Source organism: Salmo salar, chromosome 09 (assembly GCF_965601325.2).
Source record: "Salmo salar chromosome 09, fSalSal1, whole genome shotgun sequence".
NCBI lineage: Eukaryota > Metazoa > Chordata > Actinopteri > Salmoniformes > Salmonidae > Salmo > Salmo salar.
This window is the reverse complement of record NC_138299.1, coordinates 118,821,784-118,843,058: the sequence shown is the minus strand read 5'-3', so window position 1 is coordinate 118,843,058 and position 21,275 is coordinate 118,821,784. Positions and strand designations below refer to the sequence as shown.

Genomic DNA, 21,275 nt, shown 5'->3' with positions numbered 1-21,275 from the left:
AGGTGTGCTAGTTCAGGGCTTTCCCAAAGTAGTGAAACGGCCAGGGGTCTCCGTGGAGTTTTGAGACACTAGCTGGCCCAACAAACATGTTTCTGAATACCCTCCTTGGATTAAGGGTTTTAACTCTAACTTTCTTCCATCACAGGCTCCATGACAATCGATTGCCTTGGAATACTGACTGAGCTCTCGGATTGTGAGCGCAAACTCTTCCCTGTCGGCTACCAGTAAGTACACACAGTGCGCACGTCTTATGTGAAAGAGTCAATGCAACATGACTGATTCATTGGTTTGTTTCTGTCACCACAGGTGTTCCAGGGTGTACTGGAGCACTCTAGATGCCCGGAAGCGCTGTGTCTACACTTGCAGGATCCTGGTGTGTCGTCCCACTGTGGTGGAGCCTGACCTAAAGAGTGCTCTTCCAGAGGAGAACCGCACCATCTCCCACAGCCCTTTAACTCCCATCTCAGGTGTGAGGCAGAATCACTGCATTATTAATTATTCAAATTTACCCTGCACTGCATTTGGTCTAGTATGTAGCCGGCATGTAATCGCATTGATTACGGTTATTTGTCACGGGTACAGCAGGTATAAATAGTAAATGCTTACTTGCAAGCTCTTCCTCAACAATGCAGTTTTCTGAAGAATTGGTTGCATTCAACTTTTCATTGACAGAAAAAGTCCTGTCTCCAGTGCCCGAGCCGTTTGACTCCCTGAAGCCCTCCGACCGCCTGTCCCTGCTGCCCTCCAGCCCCAATCCTCCTAAAGTTTACAAACGGAACAGGCACCCCAGCTACCCCCCGTGCCAGCGCTCCCCTGGCTCCAGACCACTTCCATCTCCAGGTATCTTCACTCTTTAACCCATTTGCCTCAAACTGTCATCTACCATTCACATGTGGAGACATGCAGTATGGTAAAAAATGTTTGTGTCCATGTTGTTTTGCAGATGGTACCTCCCAGTCTGCCCATGAGATTGTGACGGTGGGGGACCCCCTTCTGAGTTCCGGCCTGAGGAGCATCGGCTCCCGTCGCCACAGCACCTCCTCCCTCTCCCCCCAGCCCAGACAGAAGGTAGTCTCCTCTTCACAGGCCGCTATGAACCAATTGGCTCGGCTCTTCTCTTCCGCCCCACCCCTTCCCCTCTCCTCCTCCAGAGACCTGGGTCTGAGGGAGAAGGGGAAGCCACCTGCCAGTGGCGTCCGAACGCAGGGCCGCGACACTAGTTCACTCAGCCCTGGAGGTCAACACAGCAGACACCACCACAGCATTTCTGAGATGAAGACAGACGGTGGGAAAGAAAGTGAGCCTGGCAAGCAGGCTGTGGGTGAGAACCCCAAACTTTCCCCAATGGCCCCAGAGATGACAGGAGCGAGCCAGGCCTCCCCACCACCAGGTACAGGTGTCTTGACAGGGCACCAAAGGGCGAGCAGCAGCAACTCCCAAGCAGGGAAGGGGAAGCAGGATGGGAAGGACCCAGACTTGTCTGCTGGCGTCACGCTCCTCTCCCGCCACCGCTTCACCACGACCCTGTCCAAGGACAAAGGTGGTGGTAGTAGTAACCTGGCCAAGGAAGGAGGTGTTACCTTGGCGACAGCTTCTAAAGATGCTGGAAAATTGGGGTCTCCCCAGCCTCCGTTCCACAAAAGCGGCGGGAAGAAATCCCAGGATTATCTGTCGGGAAAAGCCCCTGCCGCCGCCATGAATCCCCTGTGGTCTTCAGAGGCCATGGCCGAGGAGGACGCCGTCAAACGGAGCTCCCAAGCCACCCCGGCTGTCCCCTCCTGTCACGCGGCCCCCACCACCAAAGACGAGCACTCCAAAGTCCAAAACATTGACAGCAGAGAGGCATCTAAAGAGCGGGAGAAGACTTCTCAGAACAGCAACAAGAACCCCAACAATGCTAAAGAGACTGGTGGAACCACTAATGCTCCAACCTCAACTTCTCAGAACAGCAACAGCAAGGCTGTGACCCTCGGCAACATCACCAAAGCCATTGGCAAGCAGGAGGTGGAAAAGCTGGAGAATCAAGGAAGAGGGCGATCTGCAAAGAGCAGGGAGAGATTTTTGAGCCCTGAGAAGAACAGCTGCAGCCTAGAGGCCATAAAGCAGCCCAGGTTAGCCTCAGAGAGAAGCATCAGGGCTTCGCAGGTTCAAGCAAGAATAACAGCCAACGACATCGCCGCTGCTAGAGACAAGAAGCGGGCTATAGTCAAGGCGTCCCTGACGCCGCTAAAGACCGACCCTAATGGGACCAACACCGTGAGTTCTTCCTCTGACTCCTGCATCACCGCCTCCATCTGTCCCGCAGGCCAGGAGGGACCCCCCCACCGTAAGTCTTCCTGCTCCACGCTCTTCTCACCGTCAGCACGCTCAGAGCGCTCTGAGTCGAACAGCCCGGCACTGCACCCTGAGGACTGCGAGGAGAAGCGCCTCCTGGCTCACTGCACCGAGGACGAGGGGACCAGCGACAGGGATGACCATGCCCTGCTGGAGGAGGAAGGCGGTGACCGGGATAAACATCATGAAGATGACAGCGACTGCTCGGGTTCAACCAAGCGGCGTTATCCGAGGCGCAGCGCCAGAGCCCGCTCCAACATGTTCTTCGGCCTGACGCCTTTCTACGGAGTGCGCTCCTATGGAGAGCAGGATATCCCCTTCTACAGCAGCAGTGGGGACGGGCCTGGGAAGAAGAAGGCCGGAGGCAGCAGGCGCTCGGCCGAAGGCCAGGTGGACGGGGCGGACGATAGGAGTACCTCCTCCTCGGGGGACAGCGGAGAAGAAGAGGAAGGGGGATTCAACCAGTGTTCCAACAAGGATCCGTACTATTACAACTTCACCCGCACCATCATCAACCCCGGCCCTGTGATGCCCTCAATCGAGGGGATGGGCCAGTGCCTGGGGAGGGGCTTGCAGCTGCAGCGCTTCCGGAAGGATGAGGCGGAGGAGGAGAGGGTCGTTGCTGCTGTGGATGAGGGAGTTCCCACCCGGAGCCTCCTGGGCCACCAGCAGATCGGCCAGCTGGACGGTGTTGATGACAGCTCAGAGAGCGACGCCAGCGCAAGCACAAACACCACCACCACCACGGCCACCGCGGCGACTTCTTCCCACAAGACCACGGGTAAGAGGAAGGGCAGAGAGAGGCACGCGGAGAAGCTGGAGCACGACTCTGGGAAGGAGGCAGACAACAGCAGTGGAGGGGGTGGTAGCAGCGGTGGTAGCAGCAGCAGCAGCAACAACATCCGAGAAGGGAGGAAGAGCCAGAAGGACAACTCCCTCCCTCTGGGCGGGGTGAAGTCTTCCCAGGGACAGGACCCCCTGGAGGCCCAGCTCTCACTTAACACTGACCTGCTTAAGTCGGACTCGGACAACAACAACAGCGACGACTGCGGCAACATCCTGCCCTCGGACATCATGGAGTTTGTCCTCAACACGCCCTCCATGCAGGCCCTGGGGCAGCAGCCTGAGGCCGCCTCCTCCGAGCTCCTCTCCCTGGACGGGGGTTATGGGGTGGGCGTCAACCGCCGCAAAGACATCCTCTTTGAGGACTTCCCCCAGCCGCTGGCCAGCGCTGAGCCCGTGGAGAGCGGGGCAAGCACATCCATCTCGGTGGAAGAGTCGTACGGTCTACCCCTGGAGCTGCCCTCTGACCTCTCTGTCCTGACCACTCGCAGCCCCACGGTCAACAGCCAGAACCACGGTGGCCTGATCTCAGAGGGCCCAGAGTGCACCATGCTGTCCCTGGCAGCCTCGGACGAGACAATTGCAGAGAAAGGCGGCATGGACAAGCAGCAGAGAGGAGGGGCCGGCGTGTCCCCTGAGAGCCAGCAGGAAGGAAGTGGAGGTAGCCGAGAATCTCAGGTAAGAGAAGGTCATATGACCCCGGAGCAGTTCGAGCACATCACCAGTCCCTCCCTGGGCGAAGTTGTAGAAGCAGGTAACCAGGATCTGACCAGGAGTTCTGGGACCCCAGTCCTACCCAGCTCGCCCACCTTGCCTCTCCAGGGACAGAAGTACATCCCTGCTCCATCTTCAGTCAGCCCCGGACCCTCCCATGTGGCCAGCACGGCTGTCCAGACCACCTCTCATTTAAAACCAGGCCCAGAAAAACTCATAGTGGTCAACCAGCATCTGCAGCCCCTCTATGTCCTACAGACTCTCCCCAATGGTGTCACTCAGAAGATCCAGATCACCCCATCGGTCAGCGCAACAGGAGTGATGGATACCATGACTCTAACCACAGGGCTCACCACCGGGATAACCACCTCCCAGCCCATATTTCCTGCTGGGGGTAAAGTGTTGGGCACCATGCCCCATCACTCTCAGATCCATACTTTCACCGGCACCACCCAGACGGGCTTCCAGCCTGGCATTCCCAGCACCACCTCCGGCCTCCTGATCGGGGTGCCCTCCCACGAGCCCCAGATTCTGGTGACTGAGGCCGGACGGAGGCATGACCTGGCCCCCAACGTGACCATCGTGTCCAGTGCCTCCATCTCCACGTCCTCGGCTGTGCTGACATCTGGACACGGCAAGAAGCGACCCATCTCCCGTCTCCAGCCGCGGAAGACCAAAAAACTGGCCCGCTCCAGGAGCCAGCCCACCCTGGGCCCGTCTGAGGTGAGACCCAACATGACTCTGATCAACCTGTCCTCGGCACAGATGGCCCAGTCCGAGCTGAGCACCCTGACCACGGCCGCCACCACTTCTCACCGCAAAGTCCCCAACATTATCAAGAGACACAAATCGGGAGTCATGTACTTTGAGCCCATCCAGCAGAGGATGCCTCTTCCCAGTGGACAGCCTGGCATCCTGGGCCACGCTTCCTCCACCCACCTGCTGCCCTGCACCGTCTCAGGGCTCAACCCCAACCAGTCAGCAGTGCTGAACATGGTGTCCATGGCTCAGCCCAGTGGGCCCGGAGGCCTCATCACACCAGGCTCTGTCTCTCTCAGCTCCACCGAAATCACAGGACCCATCAGCAGCCTTCTCTTCAAAGCCAGCCCACACAACCTGGGCCTTCCGGAGCAGCAGATGCTGCTCCAGTCTGGAGCTCCTCTGATGTCCCAGCTGTGCAGCCCCGCCCAGACCTCCATTGCCAGCAGCATCTGCGTGCTTCCCTCCCATCAGACCATCAGCATGTCTGTCAGCCAGCAGGTGGACCCGGAGAGCGGCGCTTTGCAGCGGCAGCAGCACCCGCCAAATGCCAGTGAACAACCTGTGGCTTCGGCCCCCAGCCCGGTCCAACAGGATTCCATCAAGGGACACCTGGTCGGAGTGCTCTCCCAGAGTTCCAGCTCTCAAAGCTCACACACCATGCCTAAATCCAGGTCCTCCTCAGAGCAGAAACAAGAGCTGAAGTGTAGCGCTGCAGTAACGGCATCCACATGCTCGGGGAAAGGCAAGCAGAAAGCCAAGCGGACAAGGCAGAGTCCAGACAAGGCCAGTGGGAAAAAACACAGGGGTTGGCTGGCAGAGCCTCCTCGGGAGATGCAGGGAGACCGGCCCACCTCCGCTCCTGGGTAAGATTCTCACATAACTGATAACTCATGAAATAATTAACGAGGACTGTACTTTTTTCACAAAGTATGCATTATCATACCAGTTGCCACCTGCTGCTTATCCATATTTGAATTCCCTCTACCACTGCAGGTCTAGAGAGCCAGTCTCTCCCGAGCCCATGGACACAGGCAAGCCCAGAGAGAGGGGCACCAGCAAAAAGTGAGTAATGCAAGCTTGTCACCCCTTCCATTCAATACTATTAATGTCAATGGATAATGAGATTCATTTCAAAATGTATTTTATTTGCAGTGTTTATTTTGCCAATTCTGGTGAACCTCCTGCTCTAACCAGTAAAACCAGTGAGTTCCCTGAGGAGAAAAGCAAGACCACTGCTGATTCTCTACTGGTGGCCACCCCTGACCAGGAGGGTAGCTGCAGGGACTCTTCTATGGACAGCAAGCCCAAGAAGGGACTCATCTTTGAGATCTGCAGCGACGACGGCTTCCAGATCCGCTGCGAGAGTATCGAAGGTATACGCAGTCCTGATCTTCTTGTTCTGTTTCCATGTAGCGTGGTTATGACACTCGATGGCAGAAAATGGCGCTAAAGTTATTGAAGTGAATGTGTAACAGTGAAAATCTCTTATTTCAAAATCCTCATACAGATGAAGTAAACTGTGTACTTTAATACTAACACAGAGATGAGACACTAAGCTGACATGTATTGTCTTCTCCCTCTGTCCCACAGAGGCCTGGAAGTCCCTGACAGATAAAGTCCAGGAGGCCCGCTCCAACGCCAGACTCAAAGAGCTCTCCTTTGAAGGTAAAGTGCCTTTTATCAGATTTTATTTTGTTTATGCAGGTTCAATAACTTTTGAGGAATGAAATGGTGACTCATCACTGACTTTTCTTTTTTCTCCTTTAATCCTCCACTCCTTCCTTTTGTGTTCTCTTTCTTTCTCTCGATCTTATCTTTTTCTTTATTTTTTCTTCTCTCTCAGGAGTGAACGGCCTGCGGATGCTGGGGGTCCTCCACGATGCTGTGGTGTTCCTGCTGGAGCAGCTGTATGGTTCCAGGCACTGTCGCAACTACCGCTTTCGCTTCCACAAGCCCGAGGAGGCCGACGAGCCCCCGATCAACCCCCATGGCTCGGCCCGCGCTGAGCTCAACCACAGGTACAGACACTCCCAAAAGATGGATAGCAAAGTCGCACACAGCCCTCTTCCAATACTTAAAGTGTAAGGTTGGATTGGTATCCAGACAAATATACAGTTATTCTTTATCTTTATTATAACAAGAGGTCCCTTCTCCTGCCTGGACCAGCCTCATGTGTATCATTCCTTAAAGTAATCACTGAGTCATGACTGGACAGGTGAAGACCATGTGGCGGAGACATTACGTTCACTTGATGAATCATGTCTGATTAGTAATTACTTCAGGAAGGATGCATTTCTAAAAAAAATTTAACTGGGCCCCTGCCTCTTAGCTTTCCTTTTGTTGTTGAAGAAATCCAGGTCTATACGTGATCTATGCATTCTACTTCAGCAATGAAAATGTTGTGAGCCATTTCTACACTGGCTCTTTTAACTGATGTTTTGGAGCTGATAACTGTGTATACCTGTTACCAAATCTCAAGTCACTATTTGGGTGAGGTCCTTCCTAGGGTTTAGAGAGTCTGCATCATTGAGTTGTATTTGCCTGTGTCATCTGACCTGTGTGTCTGCTGCATCTGTTTGCCTTGCCACAGGAGGTCTGTGTTTGACATGTTCAACTTCCTGGCCTCCAAGCACCGCCAGCCTCCCGAGTACAACCCCCACGAGGAGGATGAGGAGGTGCAGCTCAAGTCTGCTCGGTAAGTCACGCCGCCCTGTTACACAATTCCTGTTTTTTAGTTTATTTTTACTTCTGAAAATCAGGAGGACTATCTCTCTATCCTCCATCTCATCATTACAGTGGACTTGTAGTGTTCTTGGTTTTCTGATCAACATCCCTGTATCCACCTGTCGGAGCTTCTTGGTGGTAGCAGATAATCCTTCCTTCATTGGAACTTTAACACACTGTGCTACTGTTGTTTTTCAGCCGGCCCACCAGCATGGACCTCCCCATGCCCATGAGGTTCCGACACCTGAAGAGAACATCCAAGGAGGCGGTGGGGGTCTACAGGTTAGGAAAACGCTGGCTACGTAACGTTTAAGATATTTAACTTCTTGCAGATCATTGGGACGCTAGCGTCCCATCTGGCCAGCATCCGGTGAAATTGCAGACAATGAAATTCAAATTAAATTACTATAAATATTTAACTTTCATGAAATCACAAGTGCAATACATCAAAATAAAGCTTAACTTGTTGTTAATCTAGCCGCCGTGTCAGATTTCAAAAAGGCTTTACGGCGAAAGCAAACCATGCGATTATCTGAGGACAGCGTCCAGCACACGCATGCGTAACAAATCATTTTCAACCAGGGAGTTGCGACACGAAAGTCAGAAATGGCGATATAATATATGCCTTACCTTTGTTTACATTGGCGTGTTACGTTCAGTATGTTTTGCTTCCAAAACATCCGGTGATTTTTGCAGAGAGCCACATCAATTTACAGAAATACTCATAAATGTTGATGAAAATACAAGTGTTATGCATGGAACTTTGGATAAACTTCTCCTTAATGCAACCGCTGTGTCAGATTTCAAAAAAGCTTTACCGACAAAGCACACCATGCAATAATCTGAGTACGGCGCTCAGACACAAAAACAAGCCATACATATATCCGCCATGTTGGAGTCAACAGAAGTCAGAAATGGCATTATAAATATTCACTTACCTTTGATCTTCATCAGAATGCACTCCCGGGAATCCCAGTTCCACAAATGTTTTTGTTCGTTAAAGTCCATCCTTTATGTCCAAATACCTCCTTTTTGTTCGCGCCTTCAGTTCACAAATCCAAATTCACGACGCGCAGGCCAGACAAACTCAAAAAATTCCATTACAGTTCGTAGAAACATGTCAAACGATGTATAGAATCAGTCTTTAGGATTTATCATAAATCTGCAATAAGGTTTCAACCGGAGAATTCCTTTGTCTTTAGAAATGCAATGGAACTCAGCTACCTCTCACGGGCGCACGCATGTCTGAAGCTCATGCCCTGCTGGCAGACCTCTCACTCAATCAGCTCTTATTCTCCCCCACTTCACAGTAGACGCCTCAAACAACGTTCTAAAGACTGTTGACATCTAGTGGAAGCCTTAGGAAGTGCAATATGACCCCACAGACGCTCTATATTGGATAGGCCAGGACTTGGAAAAACTACAAACCCCAGATTTCCCACTTCCGGGTTGGATTTTTTTCTCAGGTTTTTGCCTGCCATATGAGTTCTGTTATACTCACAGACATCATTCAAACAGTTTTAGAAACTTCAGAGTGTTTTCTATCCAGATCTACTAATAATATGCATATCTTAGCTTCTGGGCCTGAGTAGCAGGCAGTTTACTCTGGGCATCTTATTCATCCAAGCTACTCAATACTGCCCCTCATCTATAAGAAGTTAACAAGAAAATGAACTACTACTGTAGCTTTGCTATAGCTTGTTCCAGAGAGTGGGGTTAAAAGGTGAAACCCTTTGGTGAACCAGTGGTCACTGAGCCCCTGTGTCCTCCCCTCACAGGTCAGCCATACACGGCCGAGGTCTGTTCTGCAAGAGGAGCATCGACGTGGGGGAGATGGTGATCGAGTACTCGGGCAACGTCATCCGCTCTGTCCTCACCGACAAACGGGAGAAGTACTATGACGGCAAGGTGAGAAGAGTGGCCTGGCCTCAATGGAACACAGTCCTCTGCTCATTCGTTTTGAGTCTGTACAGGGCCACGTTCAATAGACAAATGTTGTGGAATGTTGCAGATAGAAATGTCATGAATAAATCTTGCGTGAGTCCTCATTCTACTTGTCAGTCATGTTTGTTCTACGTAAGGTATTTGTATCTGAATGCTGGGCCCTGCTGAACGTGGTTTTCATGTGTCAACACCACCCTATTAACCAGTCAGGATCTTCAGTCATTTGATAATGGATTTTGTTGACTGCAATCCTCATCCAATAGCTTCTCACCCTCTTCTCTTCTTGTCCCTTCCTCTACAGGGTGTTGGCTGTTACATGTTCCGCATCGACGACTATGAAGTGGTGGATGCCACCGTGCACGGCAACGCCGCCCGCTTCATCAACCACTCGTGCGAGCCCAATTGCTACTCACGTGTCATCAATGTGGATGGGCAGAAGCACATCGTCATCTTCGCAACACGCAAAATCTACCGCGGCGAGGAGCTCACCTACGACTACAAGTTTCCCATCGAGGAGCCGGGCAATAAGCTTCCATGCAACTGCGGAACCAAGAGGTGCCGGAAGTTCCTCAACTAGCCCCCCACTCTGATATGTGATGGGAGTGGTGTTAGCGGTCCCCTCGACTAGCACAAAGCCATCCATGCACTGCCAGGTCTTAGAGTGCAGAATGATGCTTCCAGTACTGCGCTCCCTTGTTGCTGTAAGGCTTGGGAAGAAAGGTGAGCTACGGACCGGGTTAAGTTTGATACGAGAGCAGGTCTCTGTTTTGGGGAGGGACATTTTTGAAAGGGAACAACTTATTGTTGTGCCTCTTTGGTTGTTTTACTTTTGGATCGGATGGTTTCAGACTCTGGGAAGTCAAAGGAAATGGTGACTGTAAGATTAGCAATGTTTTAATGTTTTCTGTCTCTGAATGATACACAAATTGCCCTTTTCATTCTGAATTTTAACATCGCCTCACATTTATTTTTCTAGATTATATCTCAATTCTGTGTGAGCATAGAGTCCATTGATTATGTTAAACACAATAATAATTTCCACCTTGTAAGTTCCATTTTAAACACCAAAGTGCAATTTGTGGAAGGGAATTTTCTCTGCATTTTAGAAAAAGAACGAGGACGTATTAGAACTGATCAGACGACGCTTTTCTCTTGGCCTCATCTGTTTATACACATCTGCCTGTCGGAATGTGCATCCTGTGCAGCCTTCGGAGTATCTCGCGATATCATAAAGAATTGCTTGGGGCTGCTACGCTGTGTATTCAGCCACTGTAAATAGTTCCTATGCCTGTCCAGAGCAACAAGTCGCAAGATGTGTTAGGAAGAGAAACACTAGAGGGAGCTGTAGTCAAAGCGCTAGAAAGAAGCCTGTAGATGATTTCTTTTCAAGTGTTATATTGTTATTGATAATTAATGATAACCTCGAGTGTACTTGTAGAGACGTTGTCGAAGTCGGTCGGTGGTCATTGGATAAAGTCATGACCGTGACTAGCAAGCTACGCTGAGATTCTGGTGGACTGACAGCTGAGGGGTGAACTTTTATTTAGTTTTTTTTGCTTTAGTAAATGTATTTGTTGGTTTTGTATAGGAAAATGATAAAGGCAGAGCCATCGATTTGTATCGCAGGTATGCACACATTGTCTTTTGAAATTAGGTTAGAACAGAGTCCGGAATTACAGCAATGAGAACCAAATGTCACACCCCCCCCCCCCCCCCCCAAAAAAAAATCTGATTTCCCTTTAATCCCATTTTAAGATCGAAGTTATTCTTATTATGGCCTATTTCACGAATTACTGTTGCAAAGGAATTGTCTTTTTATTTGTGTCAAACGAAGTCTTGTCTCTTCTGTCCCTTTTTTTTTATGGGCAGAAAAATGTCACGCTTGCTTTGAGAATGTAAATAATATGTATATTTTTCTATACAAACGACTAAAAAGCACTCACTAGTGAATAGCACTTAATGTTATGAAATTGTATTTATATTTTTAAGAAATCGTATTTATTTTATTGCCATTTTTGTAGGAAAGAGGTTTACAAACACTAACGCTTGTGCTCTATTTTTATTGAGCTGCCTTTCTCCAAGCTGTTTTTTTCCGTTGGCGTTTTAATTTTATTTGTAGCCTGAATGTTTCTTTTTGGATTCCAAAGACTGAAGCTGTCGCTCCCTGCTGAGCTCAGTCCACCAGTAGCTCTATTTGCCAATCTGTTAATCAAGGACTTTTCTAATGACTGCCTGTTAGCAGCATGGCATTATTATATGCACTTGAGGGAGTCCATTTGAGTGCTGGTCTATTATAATAGCTGTCTGAACTCCTCCTTTTTCCAGCCTTAATTCCACACTACGCGGAGGCTCCAGCCAGTCCATTCAGACTTGTGGCTGCTCACTGCGTAATTCGTTCACTTTCAGCTTTAAAAAAAAAAAATTCTCTACAAATTTCAACGTCTCCCTTTCGGGATCAAACACGCTCCAAAATCTGCTAACTGTAAGGACATAAAACACAGTTAACACCTATAGCCACATCAGTGCACCAAGGATCCCCATGGATTGTACCTCCATGGTTTCGTTCTGTCAGTGTTGCCTTCATATTAATACTGTCAATGTTTCATGTTTCTGCTCGACTCCCTCAAAGTACAGCATTTGTTTTATGGCATTTACATGAGACCGGCTACACATGGGAAGCTTTTTTAGAAGCTCGGTAGAAGCTGATTTTAAGTTAGGAAAGGTTAGAGGAGGCTAAGCGTTACCATTGACCACATTGCAACCTATGTAGGAGTTTGTCCGCTCGCTTGATCTCTCGCTTTTCCTTTGTTGTAACTGAGCATGCTTCGTTTAGAGAACTCTGACTCGTAAATTGACAGTAATAGTCCCAGTTTTGGTGGGATATCAGTGTACAAAAAGTGGCTACGTTGATGACAGGCATGTATTTCCTTGCATACCTCAAACAAAGCTCACCAAATTGCTGCTTTGTGCAACTCTGGCTCCAGTTGTCCTATAGTGAGCCACTTCAGGCCAGTCACTTTATTTGTTATATTTTTGGTTTTGCAATCCATTTTTCCTCCTACTCTGACTTTATCTTGTAAGGCCGTCACAGAATCTCTCCAACCCTTACCCTGCCCAGGCTCTGAAGTGAAACAATAACTTAGCCAAAACATTGCACTTCAACTGTGACAGAGGCACTGACTTAACATGGGGAAACAACTTTCTACTCCTTGTAAACCCAATGGGTTCCTATGTTTAAAAACCACAAGCACAGATACTGTTTAAGCTCCCTTAGGAATTGTGGCCCCCAGCAAAGTGCACTTCTGCTCGACCTTCCCCCAAGTGTATTAGGGACGTTCAGAGTGCAGGGACCACTCTGGAGGCCAACAGTGAACACTCTCCTCCACCTCCTTGCAGCCTGGGTTTTGCCAGCTAATTCAGGGATACAGTTTTGGTTCAGCTCTCGCTGTCCTCCTATCCTGGCTAGCCTTAGGGTGAGGCACAGGGTCATGCTGAATTCTGCTGCTGTGTCTTTAATGAATGTATATACAAAACTGAATTATGGTGATTTCTGAAACTATTTTTGTTTTTTAGTTAAAAAACCCCACAAAGACCAGACTGAAAGATGACCTCACAGCACAGTTGTTTGTTTCATTTCAGAGGGAAAATGATTGAGGGACAGCGTTCTAAATTAACATCGAAAGGTCACACTGAATAAACTAACAGACTTCAAAGATGGCTTTGGTAATCCTTTTACTAATCCCAAAGGCTCTGACTCCTCTCCAGATCCAAAGCAGTGAAGTGTCAGATGTTTTTAGAACAACCCATTAGTCAAGTGTTTTTAAATGGCAGACTCTGTTGTTTCTTGGACTTCATAATACCATGCCACACCAGTGGCCCTTGTCCTTCACTTGTAATTATGATAGATATATCTATATCGAAATAGTAACATGTACTTCAGTATCTATACAATATACAGAATGGACAGACAAACTTAGTTACAGTAGCAAACAGCAGGTTTATAATGGTTAATAGCAGTGTTCAATGTACTCTAATGGTTTTGGGTTACAGTATCAGTTTAGAATAACTAACGTACATTTTTGTATATTGATATCCAGTACCAGGTTTCCTGTGTATGTTCCTTTTGGCGGGAGCTTTGCGGTTTTCTTTCTTCTTCTCGAAAAATAAACAGTATTTATGTAATGATGTATAAAGTGGTTCCGAACTTCTTGAGGTCAGCCATTTTATTTTGTGTTTTTGATTGTTGTAGTGAATGTTTTTATTCTTTGTACATTTTTAACAGGGATTTTAGACTACCTACTTGATTGTGGTATGATTGAGTTTGTGGAGATCAGGAAAAAACAAATCCCACCAAAATGTTATTTTACCCTCTTCCATGTCTCCCTCACCACCCCTCTTCAGAAGCTTTGGTTGTACTTATGTGCTATTTTATAGAAGGTGATGATGAAAATAAGTTTTATTTATTTATTTTGTGTATTGGAACGTCCATGAATTTATTTACAGGTCAAGGTAGTTGCTGGAACCTGCTTGAAAGAAGTTGGGGGGGGGGGGGTAAAAATACTCAACTGTATTTGTAATTTTATAATTGTTCCTTGTGTATAGAACTTATCAGCCTGAGATGAGACGTGGCATCAAGGGGAGTTGGCGGTAGGACTTAGAAATGGTTAAACGGCTCTCTTCCTATGCCTTGAATATACCTTTGTCTTATTAACACTTCCTCCTGAACTCCATGAGAATAATGATATTTTTTCCCTGTTAGTTGTACATCAGTTTTCTCTCATGTGTCACAGAAATGAAGGAAAGTTGAACCACATGAGTAAACCACAAACTACTTAAGGTTGAATGTATAATTAGGAAACAAAATTGTACATAACTGTAAAAAGAAAAGTTTCTAATCATGTTTATTTTCTATGCACTTTTTTTATTTAAGTGATAGTTTAAATAATAAACATGTCTCGTTTACTCTTTCTTCAGGCTCTCTCCTTTTCTTTTACTTGTTCTGTCAGCCTAGATTTGTTTTATTTTTTATAAAGATGCATTGTTCCTACAACAGCCGAAGATGTAACGTGCGTTTCCCAAAACACCACGCAGGAAGAGTGTTCCGTAAGTGCGTTGGTTGGCGCATGTGTCAATACTCAGGGTGTGAAAGAAAGACGGCGCTGCTCTCTGATCAGATTTCTCCATTCAAATCTTAACCTTTAACATTATAATTATTCTACAACACTGACGGATCCGCTTCTAGAGATCACCTTGAGGCGGCTTATTCTAATACTTGCTCTATAATGATGCACTAAATTGCATTGATTTGGCACCTTATTGCGCCCGTTACACAACATGAGAAATATTTAGACAGCGTAGCCTACAAAATAAAACTATTGACTGGAGATGAAATTTGATTAAAATATCTTCCTAATATTGCACCACCCCCTTTTTCCCTCAGAAAAGCCTCCAATGGTTCCCACAGTTGTCATGTTGGCTGGATGGCCTTTGGGTGATAGACTGTAAATGACACATGGGGACACTCTAGTGTGGAAAAACCCAGCAGCGTTGCAGTTCTTGACACAAACCGGTGTGTCTGCCACCTACCATACCCTGTTCAAAGGCTTAAATATTTTTGTCTTGCCCATGTCTCAAGTTTAAAAATCCTTCTTTAATCTGTCTCCTCCCCTTCATCTACACTGAAATGGATTTTACAAGTGACCTCAAAGGGATGACAGTTTTCACCTGGTCAGTCTGTCAAGGAAAGAGCAGCTGTTCAAAATGTTTTGTATACTTTTTAATGCCGTCATCTCGGTTTTCATTTGAAGCATCTTTTCAACTTTCGCTTGATAATTTGCAAAGACATTGGCAACTTTATTTCTAGGTAACTTCGTTCCGAAGTTATTGGTGGTCACAGAGGCAGATAAACAGCTTGATTCTGTGTAGTGGAGATCTGTGTATAAAGTGACACAGTAGGGGGAAAAAAACATCTAATGACCCACTTAGCTGTCTGAGGCAGTCGTTAAATAACAAGCTTTTTCAAGAGCAACTTTAAGGATGGTTTTGGGAAACAGCTCCAAGAGCTTGACACTTTCTTTTGCATAGAGTTGATCAGGCTGTTGATTGTGGAATGTTGTCCTCTTCAATACCTGTGCGAAGTTGCTGGAAATTGGCGGGAACTGTCGGGTGAGTACACAGGCCAATGGGACATTTTCAGCTTCCAGGAATTGTGTACAGATCATGGGGACATGCACTCATGCACTATCATGTTGAAATGTGATGGCAGAAGATGAATGACACAACGTGCTTCATGATCTCGTCACAGTATCTCTGTGCATTAAAATGCCATTGATTAAAAAGTAATTGTGTGTGTTGTCTGTAGCTTATGCCTGCTGATACCACTACCCCACTGCCACCATGGGGCACTCTGTTCACAACATTGACATCAGCAAACTGCCAGCCGCACACACTGTCTGCTATCTGCACAGTACAGTTGAAACAGGGATTCATCTGTGAAGATCACACTTCTCCAGCGTGCAAGTGACCATTGAAGGTGAGCATTTGCCCACTGAAGTCGGTTACGAAGCCAAACTACAGTCAGGTCAAGACCCTGGTCAGGATGACAAGCATGCATATAAGCTACCCTGAGATGGTTTCTGACAGTTAGTGCAGAAATTCTTTGGTTGTGCAAACTCAGTTTCATCAGCTGTCCGGGTGGCTGGTCTCAGACATCTGGGGAAGATGAAGAAGCCAGATGTGGAGGTCCTGGGCTGGCGTTTTTACACGTGGTCTGCGGTTCTGTGGCTGGTTGGACGTACTGCCAAATCCTCTAAAGCAATGTTGGAAGGCAGCTTATGGTAAAGAAATTAACAAATTCTCTGGCAACTGCTCTGGTGGACATTCCTGCAGTCAGCATGCCAATTGCACGCTCCCTCAACTTGAAACATCTGTGGCATTGTGTTGTGACACAACTACATATTTTAGAGTGGCCTTTTATTGTCCCCAGCACAAGCTGCACCTGTGTAATGATTATGCTGTTTAATCAGCTTCTTGATATGCCACACCTGCCAGGTGGATAGATATTTTTTTCTGAAAAGGAGCAGTGCTCACTTTGTGCATATGGAACATTTCTGTGATCTTTTATTTCAGCTCATGAAACATGGGACCAACACTTTACATGTTGCGTTGATATTTTTGTTCAGTATATATTTATTCATAAGAATATTTGGTGTAGGGGCATGCAGTGCATTCAAAGTTTTCAGACCCCTTTTTCCAAAATCTTTTTACATTACAGCCTTCTAAAATGGATTAAATATATAAATCTACCCAAAATACCCCGTAATGACAAAGCAAATACAGGTTTTTAGACATTTTTGAAAAACAGAAATACCTTATTTACATAAGTATTCAGACCCTTTGCAATGAGACTTGAAATTGAGCTCAGGTGCATCCTGTTTCAATTCATCATCCTTGATGTTTCTACAGCTAGATTGGAGTCCACCTGTGGTCAATCCAGTTGATTGGACATGATTTGGAAAGGCACACACCTGTCTATATAAGGTCCCACTGTTGACAGTGCATGTCAGAGCAAAAACCAAGCCATGATGTCGAAGGAATTGTCCGTGGAGCTCAGAGAAAGGATTGTGTCAAGGCACAGATCTGGTGAAGGGTACAAAAAAAATGTCTGCAGCGTTGAAGGTCCCCAAGAAACAGTGGCCTCCATCATTCTTAAGTGGAAGAAGTTTGGAACCACCAAGACTCTTCCTAGAGCTGGCCACCCAGCAAAACTGAGCAATCAGGGGAGAAGGGCCTTGGTCAGGGAGATGACTAAGAACCCGATGGTCACCTGACAGAGCTCCAGAGTTCCTCTGTTGAGATGCAAGAACATTCCAGAAGGGCAACCATCTCTGCAGCACTCCACCAATCAGGCCTTTATGGTAGTGGCCAGATGGAAGCTACTCCTCAGTAAAAGGCACATGACAGCCCGCTTGGAGTTTGCCAAAAGGCACCTAAAGGATTCTGACCATGAGAAACAAGATTCTATGGTCTGATGAAACCAAGATGGAACTCTTTGGCCTGAATGCCTAGCGTAAGGCCAAGGTTCACCTTCCAACAGGACAACAACCCTAAGCACACAGCCAAGACAACACAGGAGTGGCTTTGTGACAAGTCTCAATCTTCTTGTGGCCCAGCCAGAGCCTGCACTTGAACCCGATTTGAACATCTCTGGAGACACCTGAAAATAGCTGTGCCGCGACACTCCCCATCCAACCTGACAGAGCTTGAGAGGATCTGCAGAGAAGAATAAGGGGGGAACTCCTCAAATACAGGTGTGCCAAGCTTGTAGCGTCATACCCAAGAAGACTCAAGGCTGTAATCGCTGCCAAAGTTGCTTCAGCAAATTACTGAGTGAAGGGTCTGAATACTTATATAAATGTGTTATTTCAGTTTTTTGTATTATTATGAGGTATTGTGTGTGTGTGTGTGTGTGTGTGTGTGTGTGTGTAGATTGAGGAGAAAAAACAATTGATTAAATTTTAGAATAAGGCTGTAACATAACAAAAAGTCAAGGGGTCTGAATAGTATTATTATTCTATTCCTATTGCTCTGGCTCTATGTGGATTATACAAACCAGAATACTTACAGAAGGTCATTTGAGTGAACTATCTGGTTATGTGAAGTATCTGTACCTGTATTTTCCATCTGGTCTGTTTATTTTTCTTGATAAGTCTGCAGACCAATTCCTTCCTCATCCTGCAACTCGCTAATCTTCATCGCATAGTCTCACACTCTCTCTCTGCTCTGAACATCTCTTGCCCTCTCCACACACTCTCACATCGTCCAGATTCTGTCTTACATTCTCCAGTTTTTTTCTTTCCAGCTCTATCAATGCCTCCTTGTGTTCTTTCCTTATCTCCTCTTTCCATAATTTCTCACCTGCTCCATTTCATTTTTGACCCTCTTCCCCATGGACTCCCTCTCTCTCCCTGTCCTTCTCTTCCTTTTCTATTCTCTCACTCTCTCTGTCTCCTTAATCTTCTCATTCACCCCTCCCCTTTTCTCTAGATTTCCTTTCTCTCTGTTGTCTCCTCCATTCTCTCAATCCACTATCTGACTCTTCATCTGTCTTCCAACTCCACCTTTATCCGCTTCACTTCCTACTCTTTCTTCTCCTTCATTTCCCCCTTCTCTCTGGACCTCATTCTCCAGCTTAACTTTCTCCACCTCTCTCATCTTCTCATCACATCTTCTCCATCACTCCTTCCACAAGTCTGTCCACATCCCCCTCTCTTTGTTTCTCATTTAGCTTCTCTTCTCCAACTTCAATCAATTCTCTCACTCTCTTCATCTTGGTCTTCCACTTCTCCTGTCTCCACCTTCACAAGCTCCACCTCTTTCTTGTCATCACCCTCTTCCATCTTGTCCTCCATATCCAACTTCACACACTCCCCCGCATTCCTTTTCTCAAACTTCTGTGTCAAACTCAACTTTCTTCAGCTCCTACTTTGCCTTCTCTTCCACATCTGCTTTCATTCTGTCCATCTCTTTTATTTCTTTTGAATTATTTCTCCTGTTCTTGTACATTTCTCCTCTCTCGTCCACTTTCAACCTTTCCACGATCTTATTCCTGTTCTCCAACTTCTCTTTCTCCTCTTCCAACTACAGCTTTCCAACTTTTTCAATATTTCCACTTTCTCTTTCTGTCCATCCAGCCTCCTTCTCCATTTCATTGTCCTCCTTCCTCACCCTCTCTTTGTCCATCTCCACTACATCTCTCAGCATTGCCACCTCCTCCTCCTCCTTCCTCTCAACCTCCTCCTTCATTTAGTCTTTGTGCTCTCCAATCCCTTTTCTAACATCTTTATTTCAATCTTCTCTCACTCCTTCTGGATCATCTCCAACAGTCCACAGAGAACCTTCAGTGTCTTCCTTCATCTCTGCATCCACACTCAACTGTATATCTCCATTTCTTACCTCTGGCTCTCTCGCGCCATCTGAGGAATGAGTATGTGAATTAAGCTTTGAAGGTAGTGGCACGCTAGTATCGGGGGTGGGGGCTATCTGGTTAGCTGATCTGAGGGATCCCAGTTCTGGGAGAAGAATATCTAGTGAAATGTGATGTGCTCAGAGGGCTGCTGTCAGGAATATATCCAGATGACACCTGTTGTTGTGTCTTGGAGCACTAAATACAAACACTCCTCTGGTGCTGACTCACTCTGTGTATGGTGTCGGCTGGGTTAGGTACTGGTAAAGCACTTTTTGTTCTCCTATAAATGTCATATCTATTCAGTCCAGACTAGTCTGGTCTAGCCAGTTAAAATGAACATGACAAAGTCTGATTTTATCACTAATTCAACAGAGGGGAAGTTGTATGGCATAATTGCAGCTAGCTTTCAAAAGCCTTTTTTGTTGTTGTCGGTTAGCAGACATTCTTACATAGTGCATCTAGTGCCTTGCTCAATGGTACATCAACAAATGTTATACCTTCATTTGACATGTATTCTACCCAGGTGGTCTTGTGAAATAATGACAGCATAAAAAGTTACACTATTGACAAACTGCACAATATATTCAGTGCAGAATTTGAAATGTTATAGGTCTGTGACATTTGTGAGTCATTCATGCCACTCACTTAGGGACTCAAAGGCTGGGGACACTGGTTCAGTCTGTCATGGTTATTTTAATAATTACTTTTGCTGTAGAAATGAAAGGATAATCGAGGGCAGGGATCATCAGCTACTGTATATTCAGCCGGGAAGATTTCTTCTTGAGCAGATGCTCAGGGGGCCTGAAGACAATTACAAATAATTTGTAGATTGAACATTGACCGTAAGAAGCCCGAACAGATATAATATTTGTTGAAAACATAATCATTTCAAACCTTGCTTACATTTGTACACGATAACATACTGTACATCTTTCTATTATGCTTGAGAATACTTTGGAACAGATTCCCAAAAGAAAAATCACTTGATCTGATTTTCTAGTGTTTTTACAGTCTTTTGTGTCCAAATGAGCAGGGGGGAAAAATTTACTGATTTGTCTAATAGTAATTGAAACCATATATAAATCTGCACCACCTCAGTGCAGTTGTGGCTACTGGCCTCAACGCAAGGCTTGTGAAGTCCTCTGTGAAACAGTTCAATTGCCTTGAGTGAAAAGGAAAAGTCTAGGTCTGGGATTTTAAAGAGCAATTGCCAACCCCTTGTCCCATAAAAACAGTGAAGTAGTGTAAAGACCAAACCAAACCCATGTGTAGAAACATGGAGGTTCCACCCTAAATGTGACCAAGCCTCAGCAGTCCCATCAATGTAGTCTGGACCTGTAGCGGTGTCATCAGTGACGTACTACTAACTCAAGGTGGTGTCTTTGTAAATGCTGTAGCAGACTTTAGGGACACATACATGCTGGTTTGCATGGATAGACAGCGATCAAAGTGAGTGATAGTTCAGTAAAATAAGTCACATCCTCTTTAAGAGTGGCTGCAAATGGTTAAGTGAGATGTGGGATGTTTTCTGACTATTTCACATTCCTCAATCAGCTCAAAACTGACACGAGGAGAGGATTCCAGCCAAAGTCTCTTTTGTTTACATTTCTGAAGAAAATCAGAGGGAAGAACAACATTGCTTCGCTCTAAGATAACATAATTTCAGGTATCTCCCTGTATCTTTACTCTCATGAAACCTATCAAATATCTCTGCGTTAAGGCTAATAATAAAGAATCCTCCGATTCTAAGGCCTTACTGCTTTTTGAGATGTTCACAATATGAAGCGTAGGCTGTAACAGCAGTTCACAGTATTGCTCGAGTTTTCCAGGACTTTGCCTCAGTGTGCCGTGGTTACATGTCCCTGACCAGTGACCACAACAGTCTGATCTCTCCCACTGTTTATGTTGGGGAAAGAAATTCCTCCAGTGCCGAATCTTAAAATCTGATGTAATCTGCCAACCTTTTGTTATCCTCACTGCACCTACT

General features: G+C 46.5%; 1 protein-coding gene across 3 annotated transcripts in view; it reads left to right on the top strand.

The window, feature by feature from the left end:
• Positions 1–14,289, top strand: part of LOC106612477 (lysine (K)-specific methyltransferase 2A) — a 39,987-nt gene extending 25,698 nt beyond the window's left edge. For 2 of the 3 annotated variants that reach the window (XM_082956154.1, XM_082956153.1), the window contains exons 23-34: positions 146–224; positions 307–467; positions 673–840; positions 944–5,516; positions 5,647–5,715; positions 5,806–6,026; positions 6,244–6,318; positions 6,497–6,671; positions 7,244–7,348; positions 7,576–7,659; positions 9,156–9,285; positions 9,623–14,289. In XM_082956154.1, the coding sequence (XP_082812280.1) occupies positions 146–224; positions 307–467; positions 673–840; positions 944–5,516; positions 5,647–5,715; positions 5,806–6,026; positions 6,244–6,318; positions 6,497–6,671; positions 7,244–7,348; positions 7,576–7,659; positions 9,156–9,285; positions 9,623–9,898 (6,116 nt within the window). In that variant the 3' untranslated portion in view covers positions 9,899–14,289. The remainder of the gene's footprint in view (positions 1–145; positions 225–306; positions 468–672; positions 841–943; positions 5,517–5,646; positions 5,716–5,805; positions 6,027–6,243; positions 6,319–6,496; positions 6,672–7,243; positions 7,349–7,575; positions 7,660–9,155; positions 9,286–9,622) is intronic. The other variant, XM_082956155.1, reaches the window with a different exon arrangement.
• The last annotated feature ends 6,986 nt before the right edge of the window (positions 14,290–21,275 follow it).